This window comes from Abramis brama (assembly GCF_963993115.1).
Source record: "Abramis brama genome assembly, chromosome: 10".
Taxonomy (NCBI): Eukaryota; Metazoa; Chordata; class Actinopteri; order Cypriniformes; family Leuciscidae; genus Abramis; species Abramis brama.
Window position 1 is genome coordinate 34,652,795 of NC_139972.1, and position 14,246 is coordinate 34,667,040.

Here is a 14,246-nt window from a genome sequence, read left to right on the forward strand (position 1 = left end):
TTCCCCAAAGACTTACCTTCTACTGCATCGTGATGTGCGGCTATTGCAGCGACATACACTTTGAGGGTGGAGGGAGACAGCCTTCGCTCCAACCCATCTTGCAGGAAGGAAAGCACGACTCTGATCGGGCAAGTTCGGGGGTCCTCCTGACGGGAGGAACACCAATCGACGAACAGGTTCCACTTCAACGCATAGAGGCGCCTCGTAGAGGGGGCTCTAGCGGAAGTGATGGTGTCTACCACTGCCTGTGAACCTCCGCGTCCCGTCCAGGGACCAGACATGGAGTTTCCAGAGGTCTGGACGCGGGTGCCATAGAGTGCCCCGTCTCTGAGAAAGAAGGTCCTTCCTCAGAGGAATCGGCCAAGGAGGGGCTGTCGTGAGGAGCATTAGTTCCGTGAGCCAAGTCCTGGTGGGCCAATACGGCGCCACTAGCAGGACCTGCTCCTTGCTCCCTGACCTTGCACAGGGTCTGTGCAAGAAGGCTCACTGGGGGAAACGCATACTTGCGCAGGTCCCGGGGCCAGCTGTGCGCCAGGGCGTCCGTGCCGAGGGTCCCCTCGGTCAGGGAGTAAAACCACTGGCAATGGGTCGTGTCTGGAGAGGCAAACAGGTCTACCTGTGCGACTCCGAAGACAATCCAAATCAGCTGGACCGTCTGGGGATGGAGTCGCCATTCTCCTGGCAGGGGAGGCTGCCATGAGAGCTCGTCTGCCACACTGTTGAGCGTCCCTGGAACATGAACGACACAAAGCAACCTCAGATGCTTCTGACTCCATAGGAGGAGGTGAGAGGCGAGTCGCGACATACGACGGGAGCGTAGACCACCTTGATGTTTGATGTACGCAACGGTTGCAGTGCTGTCCGTATGGACCAGTATGTGCTTGTGTCTGAGAAACCCCTTGAGGCGACACAAAGCTAGGCGTACTGCTTGCAACTCTAGGCAGTTGATGTGCCAATGCAGCTGGGGCCCCGTCCACAGACCCGAGACTGCATGCCCTTTGTACGTGGCCCCCCACCCCATGGCAGAAGCATCTGTGAAAACCACAGCATGCCTGGAAACCTGGACTACGGGCACTCCGGCCCGAAGAAACGCAGGATCCGACCATGGGGAGAAGGCGCGCACTGCCATTCTGACCCTCTCGGACGGAGGAGACTGGTCTTATTTTACTGCCAGTCTCGACCGTGAGGGGAAACGAGGAGCGAGGCCCGGGGGCATCGAGTCCTGGTTTCCGCCTCCTCACCCAGCGAGAGACGAGAGTGACAAGGCCGTAGCCCTCACTGTCATCTGAGCGCTGGGGCCCGTGAGTGATTGGATGACCAGCAGCGGAACAGAAATTAAATTCTCCACCCGGCCCTCCCCCGGGGGAAGGAGTGGTGATGACACACACTCCTGAAGAGCAGACATAACATACTCTGGGTCGCTCCTCTCAGGGTTGTTTCCCTCCCCTTTGCTGGGGGGAAACGAACTCCGAGCGGGCTGGTTTTGAGGCGCTTCTGGACCACCAGTATGGACATCGTCTGACCGAGGGCCAGCGCTGTGACCAATCACGGTCAGTCACTAAGCGCAGCTCCACCCCGAATCAGAACTACCCACGTGCACTGAATGTGCAGGGGTAGTGAGAGAGGAAAAACTTCTGCAGATTTAGGCATGTTTGGCTTGCCATATTGGCACCAAAATGCTTCCATACTGCCAAAATTTTTCACACCCATCCAGGCACTTTAGACCCAGGAAGTGTGGCTGTCAAGTCTGAATCTTCAGCATGAGAACACACCATTATAGTTGGAACTCAGCATCATTTTCAGAGTATAACAGCCCTCTCTCCGATGTAGCGATCGACATCTGTCCTCCCCTGGAGCCCCGAATGAAATGCTTGGTCCCTCATGAGAAGGACCAGAATCCCATCCGAAAGCCTCGACGGCACACGGCACGCTGAGCGGCTCAAGCCTTTACCAGAAAGGAGAGACGAACAATGTGCCGACGTGGTCATGCACTCATGAGAGAACATGAACCACCCACGAACGCAGTCTCAACACACTGATTAGGCATGTGAAACAGTGATCGTGGCCATCAACCAGGCATGCAAGACAGTGAACATGGCCATCGCCTCGATGACACACGGCACGTTGGGTGCTCAAGCCTTCAGGCAAGGCGAACAACGTGCCGACGTGGTCATGCTCCCATAAGAAAGCATAAACCACCCACGAACACAGTCTCAGCATGTTTGCGATGCGCTAGAGGAGTGGGAAGCTCGTGAGGGTCTTTCACCTGGCGAGACGTTCCGCACTGTAACCCCCAGATCACCAAATGCTCATTAGCCAAAGTAGTCCTCCCCTTTTAAGAAAAGGAACTAGATTGGGGAATAAGCAAAGGGACTCAACCTCATAGAGGTACACGAGTCTCGACCGCGCATCTAAAGCGCCGAATGACACGCGCTGGGTTGCCGCGACGGCACACGGCACGCTGAGCGGCTCAAGCCTTTAAAAAGGGGAGACGAACAACGTGCCGACGTGGTCATGCACTCCTGAGAGAACATGAATCACCCACAAACGTAGTCTCACACACTGATTAGGCATGTGAAACAATGAACGTGGCCGTCAGATGAGGACAGGAAACGATCGCATCCAGAAACACACAAGTGAAACGTCATCCTGAAAAGGACGCGATCTTCACTCGTGTTGCTCTTTCAGGAAGAAAGTACTCTCTCTATTGTGCTGAAGCACACAGGGACCCAACACGGCAACACAGCGGGGAAACTGCAAGCCCGCTGTGCGCACTCAACCGTTTACCAGCTGTGAAAACAGCTTTTGAATTAACAGCATGTAGACGCAGCCGGCAGACAGGAAATCGCGCGGTCGCTGAAACGCCGTCTCACCAACACAGAGAGATCCCCTCCCGAAACAGCAGACTCGTATAGCGTAAGATAGATACAATCTTAAAGCTCATTCACTCAGAGAGGACACAACCGGTTGGCTCCGAAGCTAAAAGCACTATGCATGCGTTGCCTCCGCCTTTTTATACCCGCGCTGGTAGGCGGGCTGCGGAATGCAAATCCTGCATGCCAATTTTAATTGGCTCGTTTTAATTCACTCGTAGGCAATTGGTCTCCCTAGCGTGATCCCAATTCGTCAGGGAACTCCCCCAACGACACGTCGGAGTTCCCAGGACGAAAGGGAACATATAAGAAGATTTAAAAAAAAAAAAAAACACTGGATGGATTTTTATCATTTTATGATGACACAACGTACAGGCACTGCCAACACACATTTCAGTACTATCAACTTGTAAAAGTGCATTTACCATTATATGACCTGTGAGAGCCAGAATTCTTGATCAAATACTTATGTCATGTAATAAAATGAAAATTAATTATTTAAAAATCATACAATGTGATTTTCTGGATTTTTGTTTTAGAAAAATTACAGACCTCTACATGCTTTGTAAGTAGGAAAACCTGCAAAATCGGCAGTGTATCAAATACTTGTTTTCCCCTACTGTACACACTCTGGGGACATCAAAGACATATTTTACATCTTGTGAAAAGGGCATTATACAACCCCTTTAATAAAATTTGTATAGAAAACTTGTTAAGCAAGTGTACTCAAGTACTGTTGAATCAAAATCATTAGTTGTGTTAACTTCTCATTGGAGTTCATAGAGTCACCATTGTTGAGATTCATATGCTGATTATTTATGTCTATGCTAGGCTTAGTAATGTTAAAGTTGAAACCCCTTTCTGGGTAAACCTTTATAATAACGTTCAGTTGTAAGTAATTTATAAGTATTTAGTTAATGATGAATTAATCGTTTACAAAACATTCATAAATGCAAGTGATATGCTTACATTTTGTGTTTTGTAAATTCCATTACAAGTCATTTACAAGTGATTAGTAACTGATTAACTAATCATTTATGAAACATGCACTGTAAAACCTAACAGTAATATTAACTAAATACAATTGAGTTCACAGCACTCAAATATTACCGAAACTTGAATGACTGAAACAGAACTCAAACTGAATGAGTTATAGAACATTTCTAGATCCCAGAATGATAATTGTATAATTAAGTGAATAATAAAGTGATGATTGAGCATTAGTGATGAGCACCTGCTGTTAACAAGCAGAATCACTGAAGGAAAGAGAAAAACAAGAACTACAACTGACTTCCAGCCACAGCAAAATCAACTGGAGATAAAAGAAGACATTAAATATCTCAAGATCTCAGCAGAGGAGGATTAAACAACTCCACGAACAACATTACAAGCTTCACTTATTAACCACTTTGACTTTATTACTGCCATTCGTCTACAGAAGTTCTTATTAGAATTAACAAAGGAAGTTGAATTTAGAAGTTGATGATTTGAGTTTCATTTAAGGTCACCATGACAGAGATCAGCGTTTACTTTAGTTGAGCTCTTGACCCTTGACTTTTGCACTTAAGATTTTCTTTGGCTGCTATAATTGAGTGTTTATAAAACATATTTATTATGGCACAAAAGGCAAGGAAAAGTCTGATCGAGTGTTGATGGTGAAGGACTGATGATGACAATCATCAATTAGTGACTTGATTCACTGATTTCATTCAGAGTCTGATCTCTGATTAAAAGGGCAACATATTAGTTTTACTCAAAACTGTAATTCTACAGCATAAGATCTAGCCATGTTGAGACATCAGATAAAATTAAGGATTTTACAAATAGTTGTGCACAAAAAGTTTCAGAGAAAAAGTATTGCATTATTAAGACTCACACAGACATCAAGAATCAGCATATGAATCTCAACAATGGTGACCATTAAAAAATGATGCATGCTGGGTACTAGCATAATACAAAACTTATCCATGGCTCCCAGCATGCATTGCGGCATAAATCATTTTTTAATTGTCACCATTGTTGAGATTCATATGCTTATTCTTGATTACTGTGTAAGTCAGCATGTTTAAAATCTGATTGTCACAACAATGGGTCTTACAGCAGAATCAGTTCTATTATAATGAATAATACAAGTAATACATCACCTGTCTAATCAGAGATTAGGCTCTGGAAAAGATCAGAGAATCAAGTCACTAAATGATGATTTTTATCATCTTAACACAACCACATGCTCATATTTTCTTTTGGCGTATGTGCCATAACAAATGTGTTTTATAAACACTCAGTTACAGCAGCCAGAGGAAAAACTGGTGTTATAAAGTCAAGGGTCAAGAGCCCAACTAAAGCAAACACGGATCACTATCATGGTGTCTTTAAATAAAACTCAATAAATCATTATCATCTAACCCTCTGTTCATTCTCAATAACAACTTCTGTAGACGCATGACAAAAGTCAAACTGTTTAGTAATAAGTGAAGCTGGTAATGCTGTTTGTGAAGTGGTTTAATCCTCCTGAGATCTTTAGAGATTTAAACGTCTTTTATCTTGAGTTGATTTCATCTAAGGCTGTGGTTGGAAGTCAGTTGTAGTTCTTGTGTTTCTCTTTCCTTCATTGATTCTGCTCGTTAACAGCAGGTGTTAATCACTAATGCTCAATAATCACTTAATTAATCACTTAATTTATTGACTGCAATGTATATCTACTTTTAGTAAACTCAACTGAAATAAGTTCAGAGTACTCATAACTATTGTTTTTATAAACTTAATTGAATTGAGGCAATCGGTTTCCTCAAATGAAATGAGTTAGCTTAACTTGTTGGGTTTTACAATGAATTAAGGCAATCGGTGTCCTCAAATGTAATAAGTTAGCTTAACTTATTGAATTTGACTTTGTATTACTGTTTTAGTGGACTCGATTAAAATAAGTTCAGAGTACTCATAACTATTGTTTTTTATAAACTTAATTGAATTAAGGCAATCAGTTTCCTCAAATGAAATGAGTTAGCTTAACTTGTTGGGTTTTACAGTGTGACTATGCATTCATAAATGATTAATAAGTGATATGTTCATTATTTTATGTATGTTTTGTAGATTAATTTATAAGTCATTTACAATTGATTAGTTAATGATTAACTAATCATTTACAAAACATGAATATGCGTTTCATAAATGTTTAATAAATTGCTTTTTTTTTTTTTTTTTTTTTTTTTTTTGTATGTATGTAGCAATTAGAGGGTGCAGAAAGTGTTGTAAATGCCTTGTATACACATACAGATCATTTGATTTAATCTGATTTATTGATAAATATTAGTTACTTTTGTATGACAATACTGCTACAGAAAATCCTGCAGTGATGTGATTCTCTGAAAGATTTTATGAAGTCATTACACGGAAAATGTTTTTACAGGATCATATAGACTCCCAAAGACATCAATAATCAGCGTATAAATCGCAACAATGGTGACAATGAAAAAAATTCAGATCAACTCTGAACTCTGAACTCTGACCTCGTCACAAAACAAGCTACTAAAGTCACAAAAACGCTTTGTTGATTGTCACCATTGTTGATATTCATATGTTGATTCTTGATGTTAGCAAAAAATCTAACTTTTCACTGATGTAAAATAATTGAAAGCGGGGAGAAAAGTATATTATGAAATAAATGGTTTTCTTCAAAACACGCTGGCCATAATTATTGTCACCCTTTTGTTAAATGCATTTTGCCAAGATAACAGGAGTTTTTTTCTATAATGTCTGGGTCCATGTAGCAAATTAGCTATATGAAATATTAATAATCAATAATAACTGGTTATAATTGATTATGAATATTTGGATCAGTTAATATAATTACCTTAATGTCGTAAATTAATATTACAATTAATGAACCTGTTTGTCCCATGAACACTCAGGGTTAATTGTTTATTAATTCTAAGAAATGTCTTTCTTACTTCACAGTACTACTAAGTGTCACATGCCTGTCCTGTCTTGTGCTGCACATGGGTGTTTTGTTATTTTGGGCCATGTGCTCGGGTCATTGTCTGATCCCTCCCCCTTGTTATCTGATTATTGTTTGAGTTCATCCACCTGTTCCCTTCTGATTAGTTTCCCTTTATAAGTCCCCTCTTGTTTGCAGTCTGTGTCGGTACGTTGTCTAATGTTTCCTGTTCCCCGTGATTCTCAGTACGTTCATGTTCTGTTTTTGTTTTGTATTTATTAGTTATGTTTTCCCCCTCGTGGGTTTTGTTTTGTGTTTGTTTTCTTTTGTAATAAACATCATTCTCCAGCACTTGAGTCCTCACACCTTTTTGCATTGCACCAGCCGTGACATAACCCAAAATAACAAAACACCCATGTGCAGCACAAGACAGGACAGGCATGTGACACTAAGAGCAGCAGTTAAGATGATTAGTGACTCCAGTTATGAGCTTGAGACACGGGCAACTTTACGTGTGACATGAACAAGATTTTATTAACTAGTCTAAACACTTAAACTACTCTAAAATACACACACATACATGCATACAGTTTACCAAGGGAAAGAGAGCTGAAGGAGAATACAGGAAAGCAAGAAGTTATAGCATTGTTTGAAATTCAGCAGATCAACAGACTTGAGCAAACCATCAGTTTAGTTCTAACACGCCCTTCTTTAAAAGGGGTAAGGATACTTAATGTATCAAATAATGAGACTAAGTTTGATACTTGCATGCCTCGCCCATTTGAATTAAACTGTCCTGATGCAATTTGTTGAGGCTCCAGTTGACCTTTGCTGATGTGGTCTTCATGAGAGAGAACCAGTGGTAGTCAGAGTATCTTTGGTGAATGGAAAGACAAGGCCGCAGCCTGGCACAAGCTTGGTGGTCCTTAGAACATGGCCTGAAGTTACAGCCACGGAAGTGCCACCTGTTCCAAAGGAAAGTGACATACCTGGGACACATCGTCAGCAGCCAAGGGGTAGCGACGGATCCAGACAAGGTGGTGGTTGTCCGTGATTGGGCCACGCCTATGACGGTGAAGCAAGTGAGATCATTTTTGGGCTTCGCCGGCTACTATCGACGCTTCATCCCAGCCTTCTCCAAGGTAGCAGCCCCCCTCCACCAACTCCTACAAGGCCAAGCCAACAGACCCTCCGCCCCTATCCAGTGGACACCTGGTTGCCAAGTGGCCTTTGATAATCTGAAACAGGCCCTCCTTAGCGCCCCTATCTTGGCCTATGCAGACTTCCAGCTCCCATTCAGATTGTACACTGACGCTAGCCTGGATGGTCTCGGGGCTGTCCTAGCCCAGGTCCAAGGCGGAAGAGAGAGGGTCATCGCATATGCCAGCCGCAGCCTCCACCCCACCGAGCGTAATGACCAAAATTATAGCTCCTTTAAACTGGAACTACTAAAGTGGGCCATTACAGAAAAATTCAAAGACTATTTGTGGGGAGCTGAGGTCACCGTTTTTACCGATAATAACACCGTGGTCCATCTCGAAACTGCGAAACTGGGTGCAACCGAGCAAAGATGGGTGGCCCAACTTGCAAACTATTCATACAATCTACGCTACCGACCAGGGACAGCCAATCGAAATGCTGATGTCCTGTCACGGCTACCAGGAGAGGCAGCGGAGCATATGGTGCACACCATGGCATGCATCACACCATCAGAAGCACATACCCTGCAAAAACAATGGGGGGAACGGCAGAGGGATGATCCTGATTTGCAACTTCTGCATACTTGGAAGGTGAACAGTGAGCCCCCTGTAGTCCATAACCTTGCTACCTTGTCTCCCCAGCTTCGCTGCTTGCTCCGGGAGTGGCGCCACTTGGAGCTGTGTGATGGAACTCTGGTGAGGTGCATTGCTGAACCAGATACAGGCGCACCGGTGAAGCAAATCATCATCCCAGAAGCAGAGGCCCGACCACTTTGGGAAGAATATCACAAGGCAGCAGCCCATGCGAGTGGGGACAAAATGGTCTCATTGCAGAGAAGGAGGTTCTACTGGGTGGGGATGAGCACAAATGCCCGGAAATGGGCACCAGAGTGTACCACTTGTGTAGTTGGGAAAGCAGGAGCTCAGCCAAAAGCCCCCCTGTGCTCAATCGTCTCTAGTTACCCCTTCGAAACTGTGGCCTTAGACTATTTGTCCCTTGGGAGACCTTCTGACACGTACCAGTACATTCTTGTCATCACAGATCTGTTCTCCAGATACGCATTGTACCATTGAAATACAGTCCCAGGCCCAGTGGCCCGGCCGGCTACCTGCACTTTTACAGGCCTACAGCAACACTACACATGCAAGCACTGGGATGACTCCACATTACGTTGTCTTTGGCCGCTATGCTAGGCTACCAGTAGATATGTTGTACAAGGTTGCACCACCTCAGTGTAGAGATAGTCTAGAGGGTTGGGTCAGAAGCCACCATCAGACTCTTCAGCCTATGCAACTGTCCGTAACAATGCAGAGCGCCGCAACCACTGGAACCAGATGCATTACAACCGGAACACTCGGACCTTGCCACTGTTGCCAGGAGAGAGGGTGTTGATAAGAAACTTCCATCGCAGGGCTCAAGGTAAACTTGCACCACAGTGGCTCCCAACACCGTTTGTGATCGTTGTGCAATCCCATCCTGACCGCCCAGTGTTTACCATATGACCAGAGGGTAAAGATGGTCCGTGTCGAACCCTCCACCGTAACAACTTGCGACCATGCCCTGGAGACCCTCTGACGATCAATAATAACACCAAGGAAGGTCATCAGAATGGGGACAACGAACCTGGGCTAGTCAATTGCCCAGAACCCTTTTGGCCTACTGCTCCTGTGGTACTAATCCAGCCAGTTCCACCATCTCGGCTTGACCCTGCACCGACCTCATTGCCAGGGCCAGCCAACGTACCACTCAACCCTACAGTGACTCCGCCTCTTTCTTTTACCTCAGCTGCCCCCTCTCATGAAGCCCCTGGCCCAGAGTTGCGAATGGTAGGGACTGCTCAGGATACAATAGCCCCACCACAGACAATGCTAGATCTCTGCTCAGCCCCAGAACATTACCAAAATCCGGAGCCACGTGCCCCTAGTCGGTATCCGGCCCGCTACAACCGGGGGAACCCTCCTGCGCGTTACCGACCTTGAAGGTCGCAACAAACTTGACCATAAACTGAACAATGGGACATTACGCCCTGTCACTGGACTGGACTCTGTGTTGATGCTCCTGGGACCTATTTTGGAGACCCTCGCCACAATCTCCGAAAGTTCTGGCCAAACAAAACTTGAACCTGACTCCCTACTGCACCAAATGCAAATGAAAAAGTTTTTGTTTCTGCTTTGAGTTGAAGTCAGCGACTACGCCACTAAGGGCTTGCAATCTTCCACACTATCAGTTACAGATTGTATTGATCTGATTGAAAGGCTCAAGGACAGCTACACACAATTCAGGAATGAAAATGATGCATTTGATAAAGTAATGGCACTGACAGATGAGCTGATGAATAAACATGAGATTGTGCGATGGGATATCAGTGGATCACGCAAGAGGTAGTTTGCTGGCCAGGTTAGACAATACGCACGTTGATTCTACTATGGGTAAATCATCACCTGTACAGCAAAACTCGGACCTACAGAAATTATGGAATGACGTACTGGACAAGCAGATGATGGAACTGAACACTCGTTTCAACCTCGACACATACGGTTTTATGAGAGCCACTGCTGCCTGCTTGCCACAGACAGACACCTTTGGTGACAAGGCTCTCATCTGGCCCGCCTGCGCGCACTTTTCCATTCCCGTGGAAGAGGAGCACACTGTGTTTGTGCAGCAGCTTAAAAGAAAGGCAAATGCCAACAAGACCACAAACGAGAAAAAAGAAACACTCGTAGAAGTGCTCAACACATGCCCCCGTGATATTTTCCCTAACATGAATAGTCTCCTGCGGGCCCTCCTCACATTTCCCATGACGACATGTACTGTGGAGAGACTCTTTTCAGCTGTCAATCGGAAAAAAAACAGGCACCAGGGCAACACTGTTGACAGATAGACTGAACTCTTTGTCCCTGCTTTCATTTGAAAGGGAATTGACTGATTCACTGGAATATCAAGACATTCTTGCTGTGTTCAGCACAAAACCCCGCCGTCTCCTGCTGTAACAAGCCCTAAGTCCCACAAGCAAGCAAGGTTATAATCGTTAACGAAAACGAACGAAAAAACGAAAACTAGGTGGGAAAAAACATTGTCATTAACTGAAATAAAAATAAAAGCGAGGCATTACAAAAAAAAACGATAACTAACTAAAACTGTAATGTGTGTTTGGCAAAACTAACTAAAATAAAATAAAATTATAGAGTAAATGTCCTTAATTTTCATCTTTGTCAAGGTCTTTAATTTTTTTAACTCTATTTAAAACACGCAGCGCATATTCTTTCAGCTGCATTTCCTTTCCCTGCTCTCCCTACGTCTCTCTGTCACTCATGCGTCTCTCATGCGTCTCTCAATTTTGTCAGTGTGTTAATGTCGACCTGAGAAGCGATTGCGCCTTCTTTAGAAAGTGAACTAGTCGCAAGTTTGAGGTAAAATGCACTTTTTGGTTGTGGTTGTCAATGTCAAAACACTAACGTTATATAAGCTGTGATACAAATATTAAATAATGTTTATGTCATTTTTTTACTTTTACACTGAATGTTTGCTGCTTCAATCCAGATGAGTAGGCTATTGACTGTATAGGGTAAATTTAGTATAGGGTGTGGAAATTGTACAGCTGTGGTATTTGTATAGGGTGTGAATTCTGTATAACGTTAGAAGATGTGTAGCCTAGATTTTTGATACGACGTGTGGATTTTGTAAAAGGTAAAGGAATTTTAATGGGGTGTGAATTTTTTTCTAAAATTGTATGATGTTTTTGTTGAGTTATTATTACAGAATACTTTTTCTGACCTTTTTGAATCTGGCCCCTGACAAATAACCCAAATTACAGAAAAAGACTAAAACTAACACTAAAACTAATAAAAACTAAACTAAAACTAAGCATTTTCAAAAAAATAAAAACTAAACTAAACTAGCAAACCCACTTTAAAAACTAATTAAAACTAAACTGAATTTGAAAACAAAAAGTCAAAACGAAATAAAAATAAAAACTAATGAAAAATGCAAAACTATAATAACCCTGCAAGCAAGTTTGAATTAAGTTGTGTGCATGTGTGATTATTTATCAGCTATCTTGGATTGTTATGCTGTTGTTTATATTGTTAGATATGTTATTCATTTAATTATTCTGAAGAAATAAGCTACAGGATAAATCATTTTTGATCGTTTTCCAGCTGTTTGTGTTTAGCAGCTGTGTCAGATTCAATGCTGCTGTTATTTCATGTCGATACAGTTCTTCTGTCATTCTGAATTTATAAGAAACAGTTAAATAATTGTGTATTGTTTTCCTGCTGTATGTGTTTAGCAGCTGTGTCGGATTCAGTGCTGCTGTTATTTCATGTCGATACAGTTCTTCTGTCATTTTGAATTTATAAGAAACAGTTAAATAATTTTGGACAGTTCCCTGCCCGCCATGCTGGGTATGGGTAAATAAATGGAGAGAGAAACAGACCCTCCAAAGATATAATTCCATTTCAATCTTTTTGTGTATTGAACGTTCAAAAGAGATACATGAATTTAGGCTTATTGCCAAGGTTCATGTCTTTGTCTGCTTCAGCACTGAGCTGTGGACAGCAACACAAGAGACACACAAATTACTGTGAAAGTAGTTCATTAGCCAGTATTTTCCTGTAAAATGGCAGTGATCTTTCTTAGTGTTTGCATTTCATTAACTATAACATTGTTATAATATTGTTGTAACATTGTTAACAAATTCTTTAGATTCTTTAATTTGTCATATAGAGACAAAAACATGAAACAAATACAATTGTATCTATATAATAATCCAAATATCTGTCAAATGAATAATAGTTTCCATGAAGTAGAGAAAAGGTACTTACTCCTGCACAACAACAATTAGATAAAGTAACAAACTAATATCTTAAAACACATGATGTGGGGAATAAAACTTAGAGGAAAAATAAAGACAGGCTGCTTGATTGGACATTGATTTCAAACTTCCTTTAAATGTAGTGCCATCTGGCTGGTTTATAGTCTATAATATTATGTGTAACCTTTATTATACTAGAGAAATCATTTACCTGGATCCATTTATAAAACGGATAATTGTTTTGCGAATATCAGGCAAGTTTAAAGCATAAACAAGAGGGTTCAGGATGGGTGGTATGACAAGAAATTCAAGTGAAAGTAAAACTGACAGCCATATAGGAAGTTCTAAGGTCACAATTCGACTCAAAGTGACCTCAGAAATGATGGCAATTGAGAAATGCAAAAGGATCACAATGTGTGGAATACAAGTTTGATAAGCTTTGCTCTTGAACTGTGATGAGCTTCTTCTACAAATTATAATAATTTTTACATAAGAATATAATATTAAACTTAAAGGAATGATTACAGTTGTGATCAATATAAAGTAACCCATCAATATAAAAAAAAACATGACATTATTAACAGCAGTGTTTGCACAAGACAGTTTGACCATTTCAAAGTTGTTGCAGTACACCTTAAACAATTTGTTACCACAAAATGTCAGTCTGGAAGTCAAAATAGCAGTAATACCAAGAAAAATCATTGGATAAGTCAAGTTTATAACTATTAAAACAGTTAGAAACCTTGGTGTAATTATGTTGTGGTATTGTAAAGGTTTACAGATTGCAACGAATCTGTCAAATGCCATTAACATTAATATTGTATTCTCATTTGCTACGTACGTGAAAATGACATAAGACTGTAAGACACATGCTCCACGGGAGATTGAGTGTGTATCAGACAGCAAGTCTGTCAGTGCTCTTGGGAAAAAGCCAGCTGTTCCAAACACAGAGTTGATAGACAAACATGAAATCAGAATGTACATGGGCTGGTGTAAAGTCCTTTCCATAAATATTACAAGCATAATAATGACATTAAATAGTGTGATAGCACAGTATAGAATAAATCCCAAACTGAAGAAAGCATATCGTATGTACCAAAGATTTTCAAATAGCATGAAGTAAAAATATGTTCCATTTTCCATTTTCTGATAAGCAAAAGTAATCTTCATTTACCTGAGTTAAGACAACAGACAAAGATCTTATGATTTATACGCATAAAAAAAAAATAGCAATATGTTATCAACTTTTGTTTTTGTTTATTCTACATATACTGATTCAGTAAGATTAAATGTATTAGTTCATGATACCTTACCTTCTTCACAGTTAGTGTGTGATATATTATCAGTTTAACAGTATAGATGCAAAGTTTCAACAACTTGAAAATATTTGTTTCAATCAATATCAGACAAAAATGCAATCAGTATC

The 14,246-nt window shown here is 41.9% G+C and overlaps 1 protein-coding gene across 1 annotated transcript; it reads right to left on the minus strand.

Moving 5' to 3' along the window:
• Positions 1-13,025: 13,025 nt before the first annotated feature.
• Positions 13,026-13,963, minus strand: LOC311091048 (olfactory receptor 51I2-like; the record flags this gene model as incomplete). Its single annotated transcript, XM_084126779.1, has 1 exon — positions 13,026-13,963. One exon carries the CDS (start codon positions 13,961-13,963, stop codon positions 13,028-13,030), a length of 936 nt encoding a protein of 311 aa, XP_083982905.1. The 3' UTR covers positions 13,026-13,027.
• Positions 13,964-14,246: the final 283 nt, after the last annotated feature.